This window comes from Trematomus bernacchii, unplaced genomic scaffold (genome assembly GCF_902827165.1).
Source record: "Trematomus bernacchii unplaced genomic scaffold, fTreBer1.1, whole genome shotgun sequence".
NCBI classification, from domain to species: domain Eukaryota; kingdom Metazoa; phylum Chordata; class Actinopteri; order Perciformes; family Nototheniidae; genus Trematomus; species Trematomus bernacchii.
In genome coordinates, this window is record NW_022987593.1 from 32,501 (window position 1) to 58,592 (window position 26,092).

At 42.2% G+C, this 26,092-nt stretch overlaps 2 protein-coding genes and 1 long non-coding RNA gene across 8 annotated transcripts; all 3 read left to right on the forward strand.

Moving 5' to 3' along the window:
- The first annotated feature begins 110 nt into the window (after nt 1-110).
- LOC117481622 lies at nt 111-18,421 on the forward strand. Of its 4 annotated transcripts, XM_034129379.1 has the most exons (6): nt 111-139; nt 294-355; nt 16,798-17,199; nt 17,822-17,974; nt 18,065-18,108; nt 18,193-18,421. In XM_034129379.1, exons 2-6 carry the CDS (start codon nt 346-348, stop codon nt 18,304-18,306), a joined length of 723 nt encoding a protein of 240 aa, XP_033985270.1. In that variant the 5' UTR covers nt 111-139; nt 294-345; the 3' UTR covers nt 18,307-18,421. The 4 variants fall into 4 exon arrangements, with proteins under 4 accessions (XP_033985270.1, XP_033985269.1, XP_033985266.1 ...); XM_034129378.1 differs by lacking the exons at nt 111-139; nt 16,798-17,199; nt 17,822-17,974; nt 18,065-18,108; nt 18,193-18,421 and adding exons at nt 5,005-5,403; nt 5,809-5,970; nt 6,109-6,158; nt 6,239-6,386 and having other exon boundaries at nt 249-355; XM_034129375.1 differs by lacking the exons at nt 111-139; nt 294-355; nt 16,798-17,199; ... (1 more) ...; nt 18,065-18,108; nt 18,193-18,421 and adding exons at nt 4,795-4,862; nt 5,005-5,403; nt 5,809-5,970; nt 6,109-6,158; nt 6,239-6,386.
- Nucleotides 9,558-11,998, forward strand: LOC117481623. 3 transcript variants are annotated; one of them, XM_034129382.1, is made up of 5 exons: nt 9,558-9,743; nt 9,818-10,281; nt 10,687-10,839; nt 10,978-11,027; nt 11,111-11,998. In XM_034129382.1, exons 2-5 carry the CDS (start codon nt 9,933-9,935, stop codon nt 11,222-11,224), a joined length of 666 nt encoding a protein of 221 aa, XP_033985273.1. In that variant the 5' UTR covers nt 9,558-9,743; nt 9,818-9,932; the 3' UTR covers nt 11,225-11,998. The 3 variants fall into 3 exon arrangements, with proteins under 3 accessions (XP_033985273.1, XP_033985271.1, XP_033985272.1); XM_034129380.1 differs by having other exon boundaries at nt 9,886-10,281; XM_034129381.1 differs by lacking the exon at nt 10,978-11,027 and having other exon boundaries at nt 9,886-10,281.
- A 1,150-nt stretch (nt 18,422-19,571) lies between the features above and the next one.
- Nucleotides 19,572-20,506, forward strand: LOC117481633. The gene is made up of 3 exons (XR_004555792.1): nt 19,572-19,657; nt 19,851-20,252; nt 20,386-20,506. It is a non-coding gene; the product is annotated as an uncharacterized LOC117481633 (long non-coding RNA).
- The last annotated feature ends 5,586 nt before the right edge of the window (nt 20,507-26,092 follow it).

Sequence of the window (26,092 nt, forward strand, 5' to 3'; positions counted from 1 at the left end):
TATTTTTCTTTGTTTTATTATTATTTTCTTTTTAATGCAGTAGGTACAAATATGATTTATAAACAAATACAATGATGTGTTTACTTTTAATTCATGTGTTGAACTTAACTTCTGGTGTATCTCTTCTGTCAGAAAACAGGTACTGTTGTAGCACAATTGTTTTCCCTACTATTGTTTAAAAGAAATTATGTCAAATCTATTATTTATACATAAAGGAAAGCTCTCGTAGTGAACTATATTTTCATAGGTGCAGTCGGTGGTACTTTGTAATGTTGTTGTATTTTATTTTGCAGATAAGGATCCTCAAATTCTCCAGAAAAGACTTAACACCAGGATTCAAACAAGATGGGATCAGGTAATGAACACAGGACATTTAGGAAATGTACAAAGTCTACACTGATCTATAACAGCAACTTTTAGCAGTCATCTCCTCGTCAACAGTGGTTTCATATTTCACAGTTAGACATCTTTATTTATAACAGCAAACAATATTTCTAAATAACAAATGTCAAATGATCTCTCAGGATGAAGATTTGTGTTTCACACGAATTGTGTTCCGAGCGAAGGATGGAAAAAAACAACAATAGACGGAAAATGGACAACAATATCACATTCACACTGTTTAGGCAGAAACAAACTAAAGTGCAAGGAGTTCAGATTCAGAAGGTTTACATTCATGTGCTCAGTTTAAGTATTCAATCCCTCCTGCTTTTCTCTCAGTTGTTGTGCCAATCTGTTAGATCATGAAGTGTTGACATGTTTTATAAAGATTGGGTTTAGTGCCTCTTTACCTGTTTTCAGGCAATTTCCTGTTTTTATCTCAAGTTACCCATCATTCCCAATCCTCCTCCAGTAAAGTCTGAATCAAGTCCAAATATTTGTTAAGTTAGGGCTCATTCTTCTAAAGAGAATTAAATGTATTTTGTTAAAAGGATACATCATTTAAAAGCCACATGGCTATTGTTTGAATCAGGCATGTTATTTAAGGATGGCCTACCACACAGTTTCCTAGAATATAGAGTATAGAGTATAGAGCATGACAACAATGACAGCCAAGCCGACCTCAACCACATCGTGTAGGTCACACCTTGTATTCAGTTAGTATCGCAGGAAACTCACAGTGACAAACATCTTTAACTATATGTGACTATAGTTTCACTTTTTTGGGTGACCAGTTTCTGCCCTTAATGCGGAGGATGTTGATCCACATTGACAATCCCTAGACTATAATCATTATGTTAACCCCCCATATTGTGTCTATGAAAGGCAGGGGCTCTTTAAAGAAAGTTAGCTTCAGAAGAGCAGCATGAGAGATTTATGCAATAATTCATGTCCAAGTTTTATTCAAATGTGTCTGTAATTGTACACAAGAATCCCTAAAAAATAACTTTGAACTGCAAAAGATTTTAAAATGTAAATGCAGTGATCAATTATTCCACTGGGCTGTCTTCGTCACAGCGAGTACAGCAGATAACTTTTCAAAAATGTGTGCTCACATATGTGGTCACCAATATGTTCCATGGTTGCTTAGAAACAATGGGTGACTCAACAGTCTCAAATGACGTCACACTCCCCTACTGTTGTTGTTCTTGTTGTTTTTGCATGACTGAACCTGAAAAGGCTTTAAATGTATTAACTGCATAAATTGCTGGATTGAGAGAGACAGAGACACAGATTTGGTGTATTTGGTAGCACTTGAAAACCGTACACAAAGAGAGGGCTGGTGAATCTGTTAGCCACACCGGCTGAATGTGAAACTCTTCTGACCTCCAGTGGAGATGTGAAGTGATAAACTAAAAGAGCGCTGGATTAGGAAGACACCAAGCTGTCCCGAACAGCCTGAACAAGAAAAAAATGTCCATCTTGGTTTAAAACTGATTCATTAAAACAGCTGGACCTTTACATCATAATTACTACAACACATTTCTCTTCAAAAGAGGTTCCAATCAATCAAATGAAATGAAGACAATAAAAACGCCATTACTTTACATTTATGTGACATTATCAAAAACTTGAACTTGAAATAAATATGATTTATTTAATGACAGAGCCTATAGCAGACCATAATAACGACAGTAACAATAAATGCATAATCCACTTAAGTATTTAGGACTGTTGACACTGTTAGTGGTATGGACCACACCAAAGTGTATTTAAATGAATTTGGTGAAAAAGCATATTGTATACTGAAGAAATGTTTTCCTTTATTATTTTCTTCTTAACATAATGGATGTCTGTTTTATTTTCTTCCACAATTTAAACTACAACTTAAACTTGATCAGATGTGCACATTGGACTCTATACAAAAAAACACCTGTTAGATGTTATGGAGTGTATAGCCTGTGAGCTAGTTGAGGCAGTCAACTCGAGGTACAATGACACACACATGTGACGTGCCTTACCCCCTCATACCACCAACCAAAAACATTCTCCTAAATCTGGTGCTCTATTTTACCTGCAATACTTGCCATCTCTCCCTCTGCATCGCCAATGCTGCTGCTGCCCTGCTTCTGCTCAACTGCTGCTTTTCTGCCCCAGCATCGATCTAGGCTCCGGGGGAAAGTTATTTAATCATCACTCCTCTTATTCCATGTAAAAAATATCCTGGAGAGTGATGATGCTGGTGCCTAGATGCCTTACTATATGCTACTGTAAATAAACATTTCAAATGTGAATGTCTGACTGAAATACAGTTTGGCTTCCGATTCACATTTTGAGTGAATTCGACCTGTTACAATTCATAATGGATTTTATGATTATATCTCTCCAGACACAAAAGTTGTTTTCAGACAATTTCCTGTTCTATCTCAAACTGCTATCAGCCCCCACATACCGTTCACCAGTGGTCTGAGACAATTCAAAATACACTTTACAGGAAACCCACATACATCCCCTCACACGCTCAGCATGCAGACAGACTGAAGCTGCAGACGAGTGGCCTGCTGAAGGTGTTGGTGGAATAGAGTTAATAAAGTTGTTCTTAAATGTGCAACGCTTTGTTCACATGGTAGAAATTCCCACAAGCTTGAAAACAGTAGTCAGTGGTTTGGTTATGGTGATATTTATGTATATCTAGAGTCAAGCCAAGCATCTGCAGCCACCTCAGCTACGTTTAGAAGTACAGGTCATATTAAATGATTTAAACATTTTTATTTCAAAGCCAACTTTTTGATTGTCTTTGACTGATGGATGTGCCAACATAATATCTGCATTCTTTTGTCTTAACATAATTGCTGTGATAATGCTAAATGTTTAATGTAACATTTTACATATATTTTAAGGTATTTCTGAGCTTTCGTCACAAACCATGTTTTAGTCTAAATTCTATAATAAATGTGTTTTGTTATTTAGCTTGTTACACAATATAAAGACTTTTAAAAATATAAAATATGACATGTAAATAATGTTATTTTTTTACATGTGTTTTTTAAATATTTGTTTTATGTATGCTTTTAAAAGTCATCAACAGTAGCATCGTTTTCGAAGCATATATAACATTTAATTTCATGTACATAATGTTGTATGTGGTTGCCAATTTCTTTTTTGAATATAGTTGGCAACATGGTATTAATCAAGATATTAATTTTGAACAATGAAATGAAATGTTTTGTATCTTAATGAGCTTCCACTTACAAATCCATACCCCATGTTGTAAACTCAGTGTATCTGGAGTGGGGCACACTTTTTCATCTGTGTTTCCCAGTTTTGTGAGGCCTCAATGTTGGTCAACAGACGCATTTGAATAAAAATATTTGAATGATGCAATAGTGTGAAGGTGGATTAATAATTGAGTAAATCAAGATTAATTTCCAAGAACTTGATTGAGGTAAAAGCCTCTAGCCACAGATTGTCATTGTAGATCTGAAATGGAACAATGGCACTACAAAAGATGGTTTATTACTTATTTTGTTAAATCAAATTATTGGAGATACAATCAATATTGAATTTATTTCTGAAGATCCCTGATTAATATACTTACCACTGAGGTTTAAAATATGTCTCAGTGTGTAAAACTGGCAACAGGCTGACATGAAAACAAAAAATAAGATGACATATTGTTATTTAGTTTTAAATAATTTTGGTCTTTACCACAGCCAACATAAATAAATCTGTCTTTAAGAACAGGATATCTTCTCATTCAGAAAAACCATGCCACTGAGTCAAATGTTAGAGCAGTATAAACATGGCAAGCAAAACCATCTATTTGGAAACCCGTTGAACAGCATCACCTAAACAAGTAGGTAGTATTAAATATCAACTCCCTATATGATATCCTGATTATAACTTCAAACCCAAACACTGTCTATACATATAACCTTTAAACTTTCCACATAAACCCCCCAAAAAAACTTTTGTGAGCTATTCAAAGTTGGTCCTTTAGACTTTGGAAGAGTTCTGCTTGCGATACAGGCCACTTACATTTTTCTTCGGAATAAAGTCTTTATGGAAGAGGATGTGGCAAGGTTGGGTTTGTCAAAATCTGTAAATGATTTTCAGATCATTACCCCCTGATCTACAACAACCCCAAATGGCCATACAGTAGGATCCCTTAACATTGTCTTATTTGATGATTGTTAACTTCTCCACACCTCAGTTTGATGCTAAGGTTAATCCTTTTGTGGGCCTATATCTTATCTAGTGATCACATCAAAGCCAAGAATAGCACGTATATCTGGACCAACAGAAGACAAGAACTGAAACAATGTTTCCACTCAACCCAACCAATCATTGCCTTAACTTCCTTTAACGGAAATATCTGCGCATGACGTGATATCTCTGAGTAAAACCTGTTTCACTTGTCTTTAACTCTTGGTCATCATCACACATGGACGGGCCACGTATTTTCATTTTCATCCTCTTAGGTTTTTCTTTTGATACTATTTTTGGAATGAATTCATTACACTTCCATTTGGAATGATTCATTTTGACATGTTCATTTTATTTTAGATGGAATCTGCCCCTACATTAATGTGAAAACACTGACTACATATGTTTGTTTTCCAGGAGTTGTATCTTTCAGTCATGGTTGGACCTCTGGATCAGAGTTGGAGATGACAGTCAGACCAGGAGAAAACATCACTCTCTACTGTGACTGCAAGTTATCAACCGGAGTATACATCGTGTGGTACAGGAACTGCTCTCATGAGAACCAGCCTTCTCTCGTCCTTAAAAATGAATGGACACAAACCACAAACATTGAACGCGTACTTAATCCTCTCCCTCGTTTCCACTTTGTGAGAAACTATTCCTCTGAGTCCTATGACCTGCTGATCATTAACACCACTGAGACCGATGAAGGGCTCTACTACTGTGGAACTGTAAAGTTTGATGTGGAGAGTGAAAAACAAATTACTCGCAGACATCTTTACACAAATGGCAACGTCTCAACAAGAATCCGATTAAGTAAGTGTGCTGTTCCAGTTTTGTACCTGCAAGATATATATGTGAGTGAAGTGTATGGAATCAATTGACTTAATGTTCATGGTACAGTACTGAAATACTGTAAACATTGTTACAAATAATGTTCTTAATTCTGGGGCTGCATGTTTCATCCATATGTATTTATTCTTTATTTTTGTGCATGGTGAGCTTTGGGATGATTCTATTTCAGGCTCAAGCAATATTGATTCATACATTGCATTTGCTGGAATGAGTTAAAAGAAGTACAATACAAGACAAGCACAAGTTTCATTTGAGGGCCATACTGCATTATATTTGTTGAATTAGCTGAGGGCTGATTCAAAATGGCCCGGGGGCCAAATGTGGACACCCCTGGATTAAGCTAATCGACAAAACTTTTTGTTTTAGACTCCAGTGAGCCTGATCACAATGAGACTTCACAAAACTGTGGTGTAATGCGAGACTGCAATGGTGTGTGCTGGATGCTGCTGTTCTCTCTGTGTCCAGCTGTTGCTGCTCTGTCCTCTCTCCTCTCCTCTCTCCTGGTGTACCACCTCTGTAAGAAAGAAGGTAACTAATGTTTATCTCACTTTTAAAGTTTAACTTGTAATGTCAGACATATCTGTGATAATTCATTGACAATGATTCTCTTCTCTTGATACTGTGTGACTGTACCATGCTGTAATGATGACGTATTGAATTCTGCAGCTAAAGAACTTCAAACTGATCAGCAAACACCTCAAACAAGACAAAATCAGGTAGGTGTAACAGTAAAATATAATCATGACAATAAATCTGAAAATGATTATAATTCTAAACAACAAATGTAACATTTAAGGATGAAGATGTGTGTTATGCTGCACTGGAAATTCGCCCGGCGTCACATAGACCAAAGAGGACGACAACCCAGAGTTCTGACTTCAGCACCTATTCTGCCATCAACACTTCTAGGATGTAAAGAGTTTGAACAACAGCACAAAGCAGAATATATGACTGATGAGTAAGAAAATGTGAATTAAATAAATTTCAGTCAGAAAACTCACGTGTTTCTTTGATATGTTTATTAGAAGCAGCATATAGTTTGACTTTGGTGTCTAGGCTCGGGCCTCATCACTCCACAGACTTACATAGCACATTGAGTGATGATTAGATAACTATCCCCTGAGCCTACAGGTGGGTGCTGGGGTGGAAGCTGGGGTGGTGGTGGAGCAGTATAGAGTTATATAGGTTTAGGAGAATGTGTTTGGTTGGTTGTAAGAGGGACAAGGCATGTCACGTTTAAATGTATCATTGGTGCTTTAGTTGACTGGCTGAACTAGCTCGGAGGCTTCGCCCCATTTGAAGTAGTTTTTCATTTTTAAAGTTTATACGTTGCAAAGTTCTCTATATTTACTCTCTAAATTACTCTATTTCTAATTTCCTGACACCACTTAAAACATTCTAAAAGCCGGCATACAGTACAGTAAAGCATGGTACTGTAGATGGTAACAATAACTTTTGTGTAAGGGTTATTCAAATGTGTCTGTAATTGTTCAGAATGCTGATGGAGTAAGATGTGAAGTAATAAACCAAAAGAGCGCTGGATGAGGAAGACAACAAGCTGTTCCCGAAGAGCCTGAACGAGACACAATGTACCATCTTGGTTTTGAACTGATTCACTAAAGCAGCTGGAACTTTACATCATAATTACAATTACAATAACACATTTCCAAAATGAAAATAAAACAATAAAATCAGCATTACTTTGCATCTAATGTGACATTAACAAAAACATAAACACCTACTGATATTTATTTAGTTTTCCATTCAATTATTTCCCTTTGGCAGAACATAACAATGGCAGTAACAATACATCCATTATACACCTAATTATTTAGGACTGTCGCAACTGTCTGAAATTGATTCATGAAAACATTTTACACTGGCTATATTCTTCCTTTATTATTGTATTCTTTACAAAATAGATGTGACTTTTCCCTTCCACAATTACAAGTAAAAATTGATCAGATGTGCACATTGATCTCCATTGTTGTTGTAAAATACGTGAGTGAAGCCTGCGACCTAGTTCAGGCCATCAACCTGAGCTACAATGACACATGAACATGACGTGCCTGCACTCACCACCAACCAAACACGTTCTCCTAAATCTGGTGCTCTTTTTAAGCTGCCAGACTTGCCATCTCTCTCTGCTCTACTTCTGCACCACTGCTGCTTTTCTGCCCCAGCATCCACCTGTAGGCTCCGGCGATTCTGTTATTTAATAAGCACTCTTTGTAAAAATGTCTTGTAGAGTGTAACAGTGGAGCCTCAATGCCTAACCTTTGTATTATTTTGTAATAAGCATTTTAAATGTGAGTTGTTGTACAGTTCATCTTTCAGTCCACATCTTTGACTGAAATCGATCAGTTACATTCCATAATGGCGTTTATGATTCCATCTCTGCAACAAGACACCAAAGCTGTTTTCAGCCCCCATGTACCCTTCACCAGTGGTCTGACACAATTCAAAGTAAGCTTTACAGGAAACCCACAGTGACAAACATCCCCTCACTCGCTCAGCATGCAGACAGACTGAAGCTGCAGATAGTGACCTGCTGAAGGTGTTGGTGGAATTGAGTTTAGTTTTTTGATCAATGTTTAAGTTTATTCTGAAAAGTGGTAGATTTTGTTCACATGATAAAAGTCTCCACAATCTTGAAGTCAGAGGTCAGTTTCTTAGATTTTGTTATGTATGTATAACTTCATCAACCTCAGCTATGTTTAGAAGTACAGTTTATTTTTGAATCTGTGATATCAGTGACCACATCATAACTGTGTGAGATCAAATAAGACGAGCTCTGGTTGCACTTTGCAACAGGGCCATCGTTTGCAGACAGATGCAGAGTGTGGTTTCATACAACGTCATATTTAAGATATGATGTTTATCTGCATTGTTGAGTCTGAATAACATCTTGTGGCATTTTCGGATGGAAGATTTTTTGTTGCAAAATAGTATTTTCACTTAATTACCTTTGACTTATTCAAAGGTAACTCATAGTTATCAAGTCTTGATTTATCTTTATACACACCTACATTCCATTGAAATAATGAGGCTGGGAATATTGCAAAACAGGTTATGCTTGGAAAAACAGAGAAGGATGAGGGGATGCTGATTGTGAACTTTAGCCTCACCGGCTGCAGGTGAAACTTTTCTGACTTCTACTGGAGAAGGGTTAGGGCAGAAAAGAGAAGTTATGTGTTATACTACATTAGCTGGGATATGCAAGTTGACCTAGATCAGAAGCTCACCTTGAAGCAGTCAATAACGGTCTAACTCTCAGCTAAGCCAGCTCAAAACAAACTTGTAACACTGCACCAAACCTATACACATTGCTGGTTGGTATAGTATTTATATTCAAATATGAGCCTACATTTTCTTTAATTAATAACACGATCTGTGAGCCGATGATTTTTTGTGCTTTTATTCCTATTAGCTGTAGCCAAAGCAGCAGCTACAGTATGATGATTACTTTACTCTTTGACCAGGTGACATTATGGAAGGCGAGCGGAGTGTTTCCATAAGAACAGAACAACAGTGGTAGCCAAGCAGATCACAGCTTATGTGCAAGGTCTCTGCACACTCTGGGCTACACACTTAAGTTGTTTTTACGAATCCAACGCTCCTGTATTGTACATATTGTTGAGGTCTGATGTTGAAACATGTCCAAATTGTGAACTTTGAAGAATAAACAAAATAAAGTCTTGATTCCTGATCCATTAAGTTAAAGGGGTTAATTGGGGATTCAACACATTTCTTAGAGCAGGGTCTACTTAATATGATCCATTTGACGCATTTATTTTATTTAAGCAGGGAGAAAGCATAGGGATCCATGCCCTCTGTTAGAAGTTACAGTATAGTAACAAATGAGGCAGTCTTTTGTTACTGTACACAGTAAAGACATGCATTTGATCCTTTACTTTAGTCCTATTGGAGGATGTTCAACTTGTAGCAATTGTGCATCATTATGTCCAAGTCTATAACTCTGAAATATTCAAATATACAGTGTAAGTCCTTTGTGTAAGGTACTACTCAAGTTTTTTTAGGCTGTAATCTATCGTGTAAATGGCTACATCTCAGTTAGACGCTGAGGTTAATCCTTTTTAGGACTATATCTCCTCTAGTGATCGCATCAAACCAATAGAAAACAAGATCAGAAAAAAATGTTCCACTCAACCTGCCAATCACCATCTATACTTCCTTTAATGGAAAAGTCTGCGTAGGACATGACACTGTTTCGCTTTGCTCTAACTCTTGGTCTTCATCACACATGGACAGGCTGCACATTTTCATATATGTTCTCTTGGGTAATTATTTTTGATTTATTAATTACAAATCCATTTGGAAAGAATTGGTATTTATCTTCTCTTTATGTTTTTAGGAGGAGGAATCTGCCCCTGCTGTAATCTGAAATCCTGTTCCACTGAGCCTATTGTGTTTGTTTTCCAGGAGTTGTATCTTTCAGTCATGGTTGGACCTCTGGATCAGAGTTGGAGATGACAGTCAGACCAGGAGAAAACATCAGTCTCTACTGTGACTGCAAGTTATCAACCGGAGTATACATCGTGTGGTACAGGAACTGCTCTCATGAGAACCAGCCTTCTCTCGTCCTTAAAAATGTATGGACACTAACAAACATTGAACGCGCACTTAATCCTCTCCCTCGTTTCCACTTTGTGAGAAACTTTTCCTCTGAGTCCTATGACCTGCTGATCATTAACACCACTGAGACCGATGAAGGGCTCTACTACTGTGGAACTGAAACGTTTTATGTGGAGAGTGAAAAACAAATTATTCGCAGACATCTTTACACAAATGGCAACGTCTCAACAAGAATCCGATTAAGTAAGTGTGCTGTTCCAGTTTTGTACCTGCAAGATATATATGTGAGTGAAGTGTATGGAATCAATTGACTTAATGTGCATGGTACAGTACTGAAATACTGTAAACATTGTTACAAATAATTTCCTTAATTCTGGGGCTGCATGTTTCATCCATATGTATTTATTCTTTATTTTTGTGCATGGTGAGCTTTGGGATGATTCTATTTCAGGCTCAAGCAATATTGATTCATACATTGCATTTGCTGGAATGAGTTAAAAGAAGTACAATACAAGACAAGCACAAGTTTCATTTGAGGGCCATACTGCATTATATTTGTTGAATTAGCTGAGGGCTGATTCAAAATGGCCCGGGGGCCAAATGTGGACACCCCTGAATTAAGCTAATCGACAAAACTTTTTGTTTTAGACTCCAGTGAGCCTGATCACAATGAGACTTCACAAAACTGCGGTGACTGCAATGGTGTGTGCTGGATGCTGCTGTTCTCTCTGTGTCCAGCTGTTGCTGCTCTGTCCTCTCTCCTCTCCTCTCTCCTGGTGTACCACCTCTGTAAGAAAGAAGGTAACTAATGTTTATCTCACTTTTAAAGTTGAACTTGTAATGTCAGACATATCTGTGATAATTCATTGACAATGATTCTCTTCTCTTGATACTGTGTGAGTGTACCATGCTGTAATGATGAAGTATTGAATTCTGCAGCTAAAGAACCTCAAACTGATCTGCAAACACCTCAAACAAGACAAAATCAGGTAGGTGTAACAGTAAAATACAATTATCATGACAATATATCTGAAAATGATTATAATTCTAAACAACAAATGTCATATTTAAGGATCAAGATGTGTGCTTTGCTGCACTGGAAATTCGCCCGGTGTCACATCGACCAAAGAGGACGACAACCCAGAGTTCTGTCACCTATTCTGCCATCAACACTTCTAGGATGTAAAGAGTTTGAACAACAGCACAAAGCAGAATCTATGACTGATGTGTAAGAAAATGTGCATAAAATACATTTCAGTCAGAAAACTCATGTTTTTCTTTGATTTGTTTATTAGAAGCAGCATACTTTGAGTTTGGCTTCTTGGCTCGGGCCTCATCACTCCACAGACTTACAGAGAACATTGCAGGCGAGCCTACAGGTGCAGGCAGCAATGTAAAGGCAGCAGCAGCATTAGCGAGGCAGAGACAGATAGATCTGAGTTATATAGAGCGGCAGGTTTAGGAGAATGTGTTTAGTGGGTTGTAAGAGGGACGAGGCACGTCACGTTTGAATTCATTGGTTCTTGAGTCGACTGCCTGAACTAGCTGCAGGCTTCGCCCCATTTGTAGTAGTTTTAAATTTTTCCAAGTTCATACGTTGCAAAGTTCTCTATATTTACTCTCTAAATTACTCCATTTCTAATTTCCTGACACCACTTAAAAAAGCTAGCTACAGTAGTACAGCATGGTAGATGGTAACAATAACTTTTGTGCAAGGGTTATTCAAATGTGTCTGTAATTGTTCAGACAAAAGAATACCTACAAATAATCAAATCAATTTGAACGGCAACGAATATTTAAATGTAATTGTTGTACCAGCTATTCCACAAGTAAAATTGACAACTGTTCAAATAAAAAATGTCTGCTTACATGTGTGGCCACCAATGTTGTCTTTAGTTTTATTATTTAGTTGTATTTGTTGTTGTTGTTTTTACATTATTGTTCCTCAAAGATTATTTAAATAAACCTGTATAATGCTGCGTTCACACCGGACGCGATGCGACTATTCGCTTCGCTCTAATCGCTCCTATCGCATCGCTCTAAACGCTGGAGGTTCACCGCGGCTGCCAGCTGTGTTTACTCGCATCATTCAAACAAGACGCGCTGGCTCGGGAGCTACAACTACAACAAATGAACATATTTTACCGTGATTAAATTGTAATACACGTTTCTAAATGATGCCGAAGTAACAACATACTGATACCGGTTAGTAACAACCATGAATTAATGCTTTGACAAGTCTGCAGACAAGACGGCAGGCAAAACACCTTTTAAAATGCTTGTTTTCTGAATGAAGATCGGGTCGACCAGGCTAAGCTAACGTTGTATATGCTCATTCCACACTCATAACAACGGCCTACAGACATAAATAAGCAGCGACTGTATTCACCATGACACAGACAGTCTGTGGTTTGTACTTGTTTAACTTTTGTCCAGTTTCTGAACGGATATGAGGAGCTGTGAGCTCTGTGTGCTAACTGCTAACAGCTAACGGCTGATGTTGTGTGGTTGAACGTCAGTGACGGCGGCTGAGATCCTCACCGCTGATTGGCTTCCGCGAGAACGCGTCATGTGAATTTGACGCTCGAGTTGAAAAAATTGAACTCTCGCGTTTAATGCGGCACCGTTCAATCGCCTCAATCGTGTGATTCGCGCCGCGTCCACCGCTTCATGCACGCCGTCGGAGCGAATTCGCGTCTGTCCACGTCTCTGCATTGACTTTACATGTAATCGCGCCGCCCCCAAACGTCGCATCGCGTCCGGTGTGAACACAGCATAACATTAATCGAGTTGCTGTACTTGATAGCACTTGAAAAGCGTACACAGAGTGAGGGGGGGGGAATGCTGATGGAGTAAGATGTGAAGTAATAAACCAAAATAGCGCAAGCTGTCCCGAAGAGCCTGAACGAGACGCAATGTGCCATCAAGGTTTTAAACTGATTCACTAAAGCAGCTGGAACTTTACATCATAATTACACTTACAATAACACATTTCCAAAATGAAAATAAAACAATCAAATCAGCATTACTTTAGTTTACATCTAATGTGACATTAACAAAAACATAAACACCTACTGATATTTATTTCGTTTTTCTGTTAAATTATTTCCCTTTGACAGAACATAACAATGGCAGTGAGTGAGTGAGTGAGTGAAGCCTGCGACCTAGTTCAGGCCATCAACATGAGCTACAATGATACATGAACATGACGTGCCTGCACTCACCACCAACCAAACACGTTCTCCTAAATCTGGTGCTCTTTTTAAGCTGCCAGACTTGCCATCTCTCTCTGCTCTACTTCTGCACCACTGCTGCTTTTCTGCCCCAGCATCCACCTGTAGGCTCCGGCGATTCTGTTATTTAATAAGCACTCTTTGTAAAAATGTCTTGTAGAGTGTAACAGTGGAGCCTCAATGCCTAACCTTTGTATTATTTTGTAATAAGCATTTTAAATGTGAGTTTTGTACAGTTCATCTTTCAGTCCACATCTTTGACTGAAATCGATCAGTTACATTCCATAATGGCGTTTATGATTCCATCCCTGCAACAAGACACCAAAGCTGTTTTCAGCCCCCACGTACCCTTCACCAGTGGTCTGACACAATTCAAAGTAAGCTTTACAGGAAACCCACGGTGACAAACATCCCCTCACTCGCTCAGCATGCAGACAGACTGAAGCTGCAGATAGTGACCTGCTGAAGGTGTTGGTGGAATTGAGTTTAGTTTTTTGATCAATGTTTAAGTTTATTCTGAAAAGTGGTAGATTTTGTTCACATGATAAAAGTCTCCACAATCTTGAAGTCAGAGGTCAGTTTCTTAGATGTTGTTATTTATGTATAACTTCATCAACCTCAGCTATGTTTAGAAGTACAGTTTATTTTTGAATCTGTCATATCAGTGACCACATCATAACTGTGTGAGATCAAATAAGACGAGCTCTGGTTGCACTTTGCAACAGGGCCATCGTTTGCAGACAGATGCAGAGTGTGGTTTCATACAACGTCATATTTAAGCTATGATGTTTATCTGCATTCTTGAGTCTGAATAACATCTTGTGGCATTTTCGGATGGAAGATCTTTTGTTGCAAAATAGTATTTTCACTTAATTACCTTTGACTTATTCAAAGGTAACTCATAGTAATCAAGTCTTGATTTATCTTTAGACACACCTACAGTACATTGAAATAATGAGGCTGGGAATATTGCAAAACAGGTTATGCTTGGAAAAACAGAGAAGGATGAGGGGATGCTGATTGTGAACTTTAGCCTCACCGGCTGCAGGTGAAACTTTTCTGACTTCTACTGGAGAAGGGTTAGGGCAGAAAAGAGAAGTTATACTACATTAGCTGGGATATGCAAGTTGACCTAGATCAGAAGCTCACCTACCGGGCAGAGATCATCACAACCAATCTCAGGCCAGATTTGATCACTGCACCCAGTACTAGGATGGGTAAAAAGCAGAGAACAAATGTCATTGTGTGTGCTGTGTGCTCTGCATGTGTGACCATTAAAGAGGGTTTCATCCCTCCAATTCTATCATGTGCTCAACCTCACCAAAGTCCTTGTACATTGTTTAATGAACTGAACAATGGGAGGCTGCAGTCGATGAAGCTTTTAAAGTACTCGGTTATATCAGCCGAGGCAGTACAGCGGGGATGGAAAACACAGGTTCTCCCAGTGGAGGACGGCTGCAGAGGCTTTGTAGCCAGATAAACCACTAGGCTTCTTCAAAGCATGGGGGTCCGAGGGCAGGCACTCCGACAGGCCATCAAGTCACTGGGAGAAGCGGCTGACCAAAGTAGCAACTGGCTGTGGCTGAAAAGGAGAGATTCCATCTGGGCTGCAAAGTAACCAGCAGAAGGGGTAAAAGCGGTGTGGGGGGGCTCACCTGGGACGCCAGGTGAAACCGTTGAGCCCTCTGGAGATGTTGTGGGCCTATCAACGAAACACTGAGGAAAGAGGGTGCCCACCTGATGACCCCAATGATGTTATTACCCCTTTATCTACTCAAGAACTCAAGAAGGTGCCAATTATTATAAGGGAATTAAAAAGAAATCAAATCCTGAGCTCAACAAAGTAGGGGCCGATCCGACCCATTTTAGCAAAAGCTGTTCTTTTCAAAGGGCTTGTTAAATATTTCTTAAAAAGTGTGTTTTCTGCTTCCTCATTGTTGGACAATGTTTGAAATTCAGAAATTCGCAAGTTGAAATCGACATGAAACTGCTTTTGGGATGGCAGCGTTTAAAATGATCAGATTTTTGTATTTAGAGCAAAAAATTGAAACCTCACATACATATAATAATCACTCACAATCCATACCTGGAGTTAGCCACTTTCACACTGGGCCGTCTCAAGCTCTGGGAACTGATTACAAAATCTATTAATGTCTATTAAAGGACTGCAGAGCCTATGCAGTCATATTGAAGATGTACACTAGTGGCCCGTTGAACTATAAAACCAAGCCGTTAGCTGAAATAGCATACAACCCTTTGTAATAAACAAAAGGTTTAGAAAACCACAGCCATGGTTAAATGAGTGAAGACATTAGCAGTTTTATATCTTACAGCAGTCAATAACGGTCTAACTCTCAGCTAAGCCAGCTCAAAACAAACTTGTAACACTGCACCAAACCTATACACATTGCTGGTTGGTATAGTATTTATATTCAAATATGAGCCTACATTTTCTTTAATTAATAACACGATCTGTGAGCCAATGATTTTTTGTGCTTTTATTCCTATTAGCTGTAGCCAAAGCAGCAGCTACAGTATGATGATTACTTTACTCTTTGACCAGGTGACATTATGGAAGGCGAGCGGAGTGTTTCCATAAGAACAGAACAACAGTGGTTGCCAAGCAGATCACAGCTTATGTGCAAGGTCTCTGCACACTCTGGGCTACACACTTAAGTTGTTTTTACGAATCCAACGCTCCTGTATTGTACATATTGTTGAGGTCTGATGATGAAACATGTCCAAATTGTGAACTTTGAAGAATAAACAAAATAAAGTCTTGATTCCTGGTCCATTAAGTTAAAGGGGTTAATTGGGGATTCAACACATTTCTTCGAGCAGGGTCTACTTAATATGATCCATTTGACGCGTTTGTTTTATTTAAGCAGGGAAAAAGCATAGGGATCCATGCCCTCTGTTAGAAGTTACAGTATAGTAACAAATGAGGCAGTCTTTTGTTACTGTACACAGTAAAGACATGCATTTGATCTTTTACTTTAGTCCTATTGGAGGATGTTCAACTTGTAGCAATTGTGCATCATTATGTCCAAGTCTATAACTCTGAAATATTCAAATATACAGTGTAAGTCCTTTGTGTAAGGTACTACTGCAAGTTTTTTTAGGCTGTAATCTATCGTGTAAATGGCTACATCTCAGTTAGACGCTGAGGTTAATCCTTTTTTAGGACTATATCCCCTCTAGTGATCACATCAAACCAATAGAAAACAAGATCAGAAAAAAATGTTCCACTCAACCTGCCAATCACCATCTATACTTCCTTTAATGGAAAAGTCTGCGTAGGACATGACACTGTTTCGTTTTGCTCTAACTCTTGGTCATCATCACACATGGACGGGCTGCACATTTTCATATATGTTCTCTTGGGTAATTATTTTTGATTTATTAATTACAAATCCATTTGGAAAGAATTGGTATTTACCTTCTCTTTATGTTTTTAGGAGGAGGAATCTGCCCCTGCTGTAATGTGAAACCCTGTTCCACTGAGCCTATTGTGTTTGTTTTCCAGGAGTAGTATCTTTCAGTCATGGTTGGACCTCTGGATCAGAGTTGGAGATGACAGTCAGACCAGGAGAAAACATCACTCTCTACTGTGACTGCAAGTCATCAACCGGAGTATACATCGTGTGGTACAGGAACTGCTCTCATGAGAACCAGCCTTCTCTTGTCCTTGATAAAAATGTATGGACAAAATCCTCTACCGCTGATCACATAATGAATCCTCTCCCTCGTTTCCACTTTGTGAGAAACTTTTCCTCTGATACCTATGACCTGCTGATCATTAACATCACTGAGACCGATGAAGGGCTCTACTACTGTGGAACTGAACAGTTGAAGGTGGAGAAAGAAGAGCACATTACTCGCAGACATCTTTACAAATATGGCAACATCTCAACAAAGATCCAATTCAGTAAGTATGCTGTTCTTGTTTTGTACATGCGAGATCTATGGCTGATTGCACTGAATGTAATCAGAGTTATGAGTCCACTTATATCATTGATGATCTAAAAATAATATAAATTATTCCATTCAACAGCACACGTACAACACATTTTGTACATGAAAGACATTTGCATCAACAAACCCAACTTGAAGTGGAATAGTGTATAGACTTTTTCAAAAACAATTCAACCCCATTTTGGGGGCACATGTATCTGTACATGTTAGTCACCCTTAAAAGGGAATTGAGGATTATCTATGCGTTTTTTTATGGTTGGGTTAGAAATATGAGAGGAAAGGCTCAAACAATGTTAGATGTCGCATATAATGGTGGAATTAGCAAAAAATCTGATAAACTTCAGACACAAATGAGAGGGTCCTGACAGGGTGAAACCTGTGCATTGGTCTTTGCTCAAAGAAAATGGTAATGCCAATGTAATTTTTCTTTAGGCTTATTGAGTTCTCCAAAACTCCATTTTATTTAATTCTTGGACATATCTGGGTTCTAAGTTTTTAATTTAACATGTATTACACTGAGTTATAAAACTATTTTCATAAAAATAAAAAAACAAACATTGTGGCGTTTAATTCAGCTGTTTTAGACTCCAGTGAGCCTGATCACCAGGAGACTCCACAAGACTGCAATGGTGTGTGCTGGATGCTGCTGTTCTCTCTGTGTCCAGCTGTTGCTGCTCTGTCCTCTCTCCTCTCCTCTCTCCTGGTGTATCACCTCTGTAAGAAAGAAGGTAACTAATGTTTATCTTACTTTTTAAGATTAGCTTTTGATATCAGAAATATCTGTGATAATTACTTAATTATTCATTTCTTCCCTGAAGAACCTCAAACTGATCAGCAAACACCTCAAACAAGACAAAATCAGGTAGGTGTAACAGTAAGATATAAGTTATCATGACAATAAATCTGAACATGATCATTATTCTAAACAACACATTTTACATTTAAGGATGAAGATGTGTGTTATGCCGCAGTAGAAATACGTCCGGCGTCACAGAGACCAAAGAAGAAGACAACCCAGAGTTCTGTCACCTATTCTGCCATCAACACTTCTAGGATGTAAACACTTTAAACAAGAGAACAAACACATCAAATTGTATGTGCTATTTTGCCGGAATAGTTATAGCCACTCATTGTCCCCATTTTTGAAAAGTAGTACTTAACTATATTTCTTATTTCCTGACACCACTTATTTGATATATAATAAAAATAAACCTTGAGACAAAAAACCTGTGTTTGTGTTGATTACAATTCAGCTTCAGATTCACTCTTAACATTGAATCTGAAGAAATCTAACTGTAACATTTCATAATGGCCAAGATGGCTGTTTGTGTGTGACAAGACATGATTGATGTATTCGGGCTATTTCCTGTTTTTATCTCAGGTTACCCATCAATCCCAATCCTCCTCCAGTAGAGTCTGATACACATCAAAATATGTGTTATGTTGGGGCTCATTCTGCTACAGAGAATAACATGTATTTTTGTTTTTTAAGGAGATTTCAAATAAATAAGGATGGACCTTTCACTAGAAGTTACAAGACAGCAATGACAGTCAAGCCAACCTCAACCACATTGTGTAGGTAACACCTTGTAATAAACTAGCCTCACAGGAAACTCACAGTGAAAAATATCCCCTCACTCACTCAGCATGCAGAGAGACTGAAGCTGCAGATAGTGACCTGCTGAAGGTGTTGGTGGAATTAATCAGTGAACGCATCATAACTGTTAGATCAGATAAGACGAGCTCTGGTTGCACTGTGCAACAGGGCCATTGTTTGCAGACAGATGCAGAGAGTGGTTTCATACAAAGTCATATTCAAGATGTTCATCTGCACTGTTGAGTCTGAATAACATCTTCTGGCATTTTTGGATAGAACATTATTTGTTAAAAAAAAAAAATGCTTCTTCTACTTATGTTTATATTTATCAATACTCTTTTATCTATAGAGAAGAGTTAGGGCAGCTCAGAGAGGTTATGTGGTTCATTACATCAGAAGGAGAGATCTGACCCATTTTAAACACATCTTCCCTGTTTCCTCCTTGTTGGACAATGTTTTTAATTTGCAAAAATCTCCAAAACCTGCTTTTGGGATAGCAGCGTTTAAAGTAATGTTTTTGTTTGTTTTTAGAGCAGACAATTGAAACCACACACACATATAATAATCACTCACAATCTATACCCCAAGCGGGTTTTGAACCCCCATCTCTGTGTCAAACGTGTGACTTTCACACTGGGCCACTTCCAGCGCAAAAAAATGTGTTCAGTTCAACGTGCCAATCACAACTGACATGTCCTTAAATAGAAAAGTCTGGGCAGGTCAGTACATCCAGCAGTAAGACCTTTCACGTTTTTCTTCATCAGGTCATCATCACAGATGGAAGGGCTCCGTATTGTTCTGGTCATTCTGCTAGGTAATACTTGGTAGACTCATTCAGTTTTAATATATTTTATTCATTGTGTTATATTAAATTAATGCGTTCATTGTCAGTGCTGTAATGAGCAGTAATCTGCATTTAGTGTAGTGGGATACACTGTGTTACTCTGTTGTAATGCACACTCATCACATTTATATTTGATTTTGTGATTGCTTTCATTTTGCTGTAGTAGTATCATGCACTCATGACTGGACCTCTGGATCAGAGTTGGAGATGACAGTCAGACCAGGAGACAACATCACTCTCTACTGTGACTGCAAGTTATCATCCGGAGTATACATCATGTGGTACAGGAACTGCTCTCATGAGAACCAGCCTTCTCTCGTCCTTAATCCAAAAGCATGGAGAAGAGACTTTATGGAGGAAAAACATGTTCTGAATCCTCTACCTCGTTTCCACTTTGTGAGAAACTCTTCCTCTGAGTCCTTTGACCTGCTGATCGTTAACATCACTGAGACCGATGAAGGGCTCTACTACTGTGGAACTAATCAGTTGAAGGTGGAGAAAAACAAACAATTTACTTTCACAGATATTTACACACATGGCAACATCTCAACAAGGATCCATGTCAGTAAGTATGCTGTTCTTACTAATCGATTTATCTTAATTGACAGTATTAAAAAAAAGCTTCATCTACTAAATGAAATCTTTCAATTGTGAGGCAAACTGAGAACAATTCAAATGTAAATCTAGATATGTATTAGTTCCAGATTCCAGCTCATGCCCTCACCCCGGTGGACACATTTTGAACCCTGTTGTGACCTGGATGATGGTGCTCACTCCAGCCTTTACTATTCTCACCTCCTTGATTTAGTTTATTCTGGTGTATCTCTTCTTTCAGATAACAGGTACTGTTGTCGCACAATTCTTTTCCCTACTATTGTTTAAAAGAAATGATGTAAAATCTATTATTTATACATAAAGGAAAGCTCTCATAGTGAACTATATTTTCATAGGTGCAGTCGGTGGTACTTTGTAATGTTGTTGTATTTTATTTTGCAGATAAGGATCCTCAAATTCTCCAGAAAAGACTTAACACCAGAGGCCTGTACTACGAAGCTGGTTCAACCTAACCTGGATATGTTTGAGTTAGCCGGTTGGCCCAATCCAAAACATACGCGCTCTCGCTAAACTGTACTACGACGCTGGATATCAAGTGGATCGCTCAAGCCAGCCGTGTCCTATCTAGTTAGGTGCGCGTTCACATGAAAGGGGTGGTATTTGGAGCATTCGACCAATCTCAAACATGGACAAGCGTACTGACAGCGCAGCGTCATACTTCCTGAATGAACTTTAATATTAGTCAAATATGAAGAAGTTAAACTTTAAACATCCATGACTTAAACACTTTATCCAGGATAAAAGCCACATAGCTGCACCTGCAAGGTGAATACAGCTGGTAAAAGAAAAAGCGTTTGAATGCGTACATTAACTAAAATTAATTACATTTGACTCGAGTGTTTCGTCAACTTAATGTGTTGCTTAAAATAATACTTCTGCATACAGTATGTGACACTGTGAGTGTTGCACGGCTAGATACGGCTCAAGAAGCTGACTCAAATAAGGAAATATATGATTCATTATGATGTGATATGATATGAATGATAATGGGACACATCGACGTCTGCACTCACAGTGCCGCGGACTGTAATGTTACTTTGATCCGGTTACTTATGTTGTGGCAGATATTTAAGTAAGCTTTCTTAACGCTAATGTTATAATAGTCAGATTGCTCTGAAGATGGGAGGGGATATTCTATTAATTTTCACGTTCACAGTCAGTTGATTTTTGCCGGTGTGGTGATTGACATTATTCACCCACAGATCTATGGGTTGGGGTATTGTTCCGCACGGACATTTTAGTGAACCGGACTTTCTGTTTCCGCCGGTTTTAGCTTCCCGGGCATGAAGTTGTTGACATGTGAGTTCAGATGCTAAATAAAAGTCTAGCTTGTTCTTTTGATACCCCGCCTCCGACTCCCGTCTCTCGGCACCACATTGGTGACCACTACGTAAGTCTCGTTGAAGGATCCGAGACTGTTCCGAACATGGCAAATAACGCAGTTTTTTTCAAACTGCCGGAGTTTTGGGAGACATCTGCGGCTGCATGGTTCGCTCAGGCGGAGGCTCAGTTCGCCCTCCGCGGAGTTACTGATGACGCAGCGCGCTATTTTCACGTCGTTTCGGCGCTGGGGAGCTCCACTGCAACCCGGACGGTGGGCTTTATCACATCTCCCCCTGCCCAGGATAAATATGCAGCGTTCAAGGCTTTCCTGCTAAAGACGTTCGAGCTGTCACGGTCGGAGCGGGCCCGACGCCTACTCGCTATTCATGGCCTGGGGGACAACAAGCCTTCCGACCATATGGAGATGATGCTCAGCCTGCTGGGTACGGAGGAGCCTAATTTTTTGTTTATTGAACTGTTTCTTCGGCACATGCCGCCGCATGTGCAGACAGCGCTCGCTAATACGGCTATTACCGAGCCCCGCGCTTTGGCCGAAGAGGCTGACCGGTTCTTCCTGGCAACCCAGCGTTTTACCCCTGAGGTGCTGGCCCCGACACACAGCGGCACCTTCCCGGGTACAGGCATGCCACCTAGCAGAAGCTCCAGGGCCGACGTCAGCGACTCCAGCCCTGGCCTGTGTTATTATCATGCACGCTACGGGGCGAAAGCGAAGATGTGCCGTCCCCCCTGCACCTACAAGGTAACGGGAAACGCCAAGGCCTGCGCTCGGTAGTGGCCGCGAGCGTGGGCACGTCCAACCGGCTCCTGTTCATCAGGGACACCCTCTCTGGTCGCAGACTCCTTTGTGACACAGGAGCCCAGCGGAGCGTCCGTGGAGGACGCCGCCGGTGGGGGCCACGGCCCACCTTTGACATCCGCTAACGACACCCCTATTCGCACCTATGGCACAAAGACAGTGGACCTGTGCTTCGAGGGTCAGCGGTTTAGGTGGGATTTCGTCACGGCTGACATCTCCTTCGCCCTCCTCGGCGCAGACTTCCTGTGCGCAGACTTCCTGTGCGCTCACGGACTGCTGGTGGACGTCAAGAACAACCGCCTGGTGGACGCACTGACGTTTGCCTCGTTCACATGTACCCGCGGCGAGGCGTCATTCAGCGGGCTCTCCAGCTCACTCTCACAGGGTGACAAGTTCCAGCACCTTCTCAGTGAGTTTCCCGACTTGACGCAGCCCACCTTTTCCGCTGCCACTGCCAAACACGTAGAGCACCACATTGACACTGTGGGCCCCCCAGTCTACGCTAGGGCCCGGTGGCTCAACCCTGACATGCTGGCAGTCGCCAAGTCGGAGTTCGTCAACATGGAGCGTCTGGGCATCATCCGCCGCTCAGACAGCCCTTGGGCTTCGCCGCTTCACATGGTCCCTAAAGCAGCCGGTGGCTGGTGACCGTGTGGTGACTACCGCCGACTTAACGACGCCACTACGCCAGACCGCTACCCGGTCCCTCACATCCAGGACTTCTCTGCACACCTGGCGGGCAAGCTGGTCTTCTCCAAGGTGGATCTGGTGCGGGGCTACCACCAGGTTCCGGTGCACCCCTCGGACGTCCCCAAAACTGCGGTAATTACGCCGTTCGGGCTTTTCGAGTTCCTGCGTATGCCGTTTGGACTTAAGAACGCTGCTCAGTCCTTTCAGCGGCTGATGGATTCGGCGCTCAGAGACATGCCATTCATCTTCGTCTATTTAGACGACATCCTGGTCGCCAGCTCCTCCTCCGAAGAGCACCAGGCACATCTCCGGGTCCTTTTCGCAAGGCTCGACCAACACGGCCTGATTATCAACCCGGCGAAGTGTCAGTTCGGGTTGTCCTCCATCCAATTCCTCGGGCAACTCATCAACAAGGGTGGGGCCGCCCCCCTCCCGTCGAAAGTGGAGGCCGTGTCCGCCTTTCCACGACCGCCTACAGCTCGGGCGCTCCGAGAGTTCCTCGGGATGGTGACGTTTTATCACCAGTTCATCCGCTGGGCGGCCCACACGATGCGCCCGCTGTACGAGGCCCTCAAGGACAAGTCCCCCGGCCAGGCCATAGACTGGACAGCTGAGAGGGAGGTTGCTTTCGACGCCACCAAAGCCGCCCTGAGCGAAGCCGCCATGTTGGCTCACCCGTCGCACGGGGCCCCCATCGCTATCACCACCGACGCGTCTGACTACGCGGTGGGCGCGGTGCATGAACAATGGGTTGACGGCGCCTGGCAACCGCTCGCCTTTTTCAGCCGCCAGTTGACTCCCAGGGAGCGCAAGTACAGCGCTTTCGACAGAGAACTCCTTGGTCTCTATTTGGCGGTTCGCCACTTCCGTTTCCTGCTGGAAGGCCGGGAGTTTGCGGCGTTCGTGGATCACAAGCCGCTTACCTTCTGCATGTCCAAGGTGGCCGAGCCGTGGTCCGCCCGACAGCAACGCCAGCTTTCGTACATCTCCGAGTACACCACGGACATTCGACACATCGCTGGCAAGGCTAACGTGGTCGCGGACTGCCTCTCCAGAGCGGTTGTCGGAGCTGTGCAGCTGGGCCTCGATTACCTCCGCATGGGCGCTGACCAGGCCTCTGACCACGGGGTCCAAACCCTCAAGGCCTCGGTCACGGGATTACGCCTGGAGGAGGTCACGGTCGGTGACTCGGGCGCGAAGCTGTGGTGTGACGTCTCCACGGGCCAGCCTCGACCGCTGGTCCCTGCGGACTGGCGCCGACCCGTTTTTGAGGCGGTTCACAATCTTTCCCACCCCGGTAGGAAGCCGTCCGTGAGGTTGTTGTCGCAGAAGTTCGTGTGGCAGGGGCTTAAGAAGGACGTGAGGTCCTGGGTCGACTCATGCGTGGCCTGTCAACGGGCCAAAGTCCACCGCCATACTAGGGCCCCTTTTGAACTTTTTGCGGTTCCTGAGAGGAGGTTTGACCATGTCAATGTCGACCTCGTAGGTCCGCTTCCCCCCTCTCACGGTTTCACCTACCTGTTTACGATGGTGGACAGGACGACCCGCTGGCCCGAGGCCGTTCCCCTCACCTCGACGTCAGCTTCCGACGTCGCCCGCGCTTTCATCGGCACGTGGGTGGCGCGCTTCGGGACCCCGTCTGACCTCTCCTCTGACCGCGGTTCTCAGTTCACCTTGGAGCTGTGGAACGCTGTTGCTGTGGGTTTGGGGGTCAAGCTGCACCGCACCACCGCTTATCACCCCCAGGCTAACGGATTGTGTGAGCGGTTTCACCGATCCATGAAGGCGTCGCTGCGTGCCGGCTTGACAGACGGCAACTGGGTGGATAAGCTCCCATGGGTTATGCTCGGCCTCAGGTGTGCCCCCAAAGAAGACCTGCAGTCCTCGTCGGCGGAGCTCGTTTATGGCCAGACGCTACGGGTCCCCGGGGAATTCATTCCCACCGCCACTGTGCCCTGGTCTGCGGCCGGGCAGCGCTCCTCCCTGCTGGAGACCGCCAGGACATTCGCGCCCGTCCCCACGTCGCAGCACAGCAGCCCAGCTTTCCGGGTGTCCCCCGGATTACGGTCGGCGGATTTCGTTTTTATTCGCCACGACGCCCACCGCGGCCCCCTGCGGCCCCCTTACGACGGTCCGTTCAGGGTCATACACCACGGGGACAAGAGCCTGGTGGTGGACGTTGGTGGCAGGCCTGAGACTGTGTCCGTTGATCGGGTTAAGCCTGCTCACGTGGACGTTTCCAGGCCGTTGGAGTTGGCTCTGCCCCCACGTCGGGGCCGCCCTCCCATGGCCCGCCCCCCGCCCCCTGTGGGGATGCCCTCGCCCTCGTTGGCGCCCCTGCCCCTGCCCTCGCCTGCGGCCCCGCCCTCCTCGGCCCCTGTGGTCCGTACGCGCCGGGGTCGAGTGGTACTTCCTCCCAGGCACGAGGATTTTGACTATGGGTGAATTCTGGGGGGGGCTTGTGTGGTGATTGACATTATTCACCCACAGATCTATGGGTTGGGGTATTGTTCCGCACGGACATTTTAGTGAACCGGACTTTCTGTTTCCGCCGGTTTTAGCTTCCCGGGCATGAAGTTGTTGACATGTGAGTTCAGATGCTAAATAAAAGTCTAGCTTGTTCTTTTGATACCCCGCCTCCGACTCCCGTCTCTCGGCACCACACCGGCCATCTTTCCTGCAACGGCAGTTTTTCTGTATTTCCTCTATCCTGTAATATGACTTGATAGCTTTAAACTCCGCACACGGAGCTCTGATTGGTCAGCAGGCGGTGCTTTCACTGAGTTGATCTCTTAGCCTGCAACCTAACCTCCTCCCGAGGAGGTTAGCCGCTCAGCATAAGTTACCATGGAGATCTAGCCCGCTAAAAAGAGAACCAGCGTCGTAGGACCGGAAAGCCCGAGTTTTCCCTGAAGTCAGCCGGCTAAGCGAAAATCCGGCTTCGTAGTACAGGCCTCAGG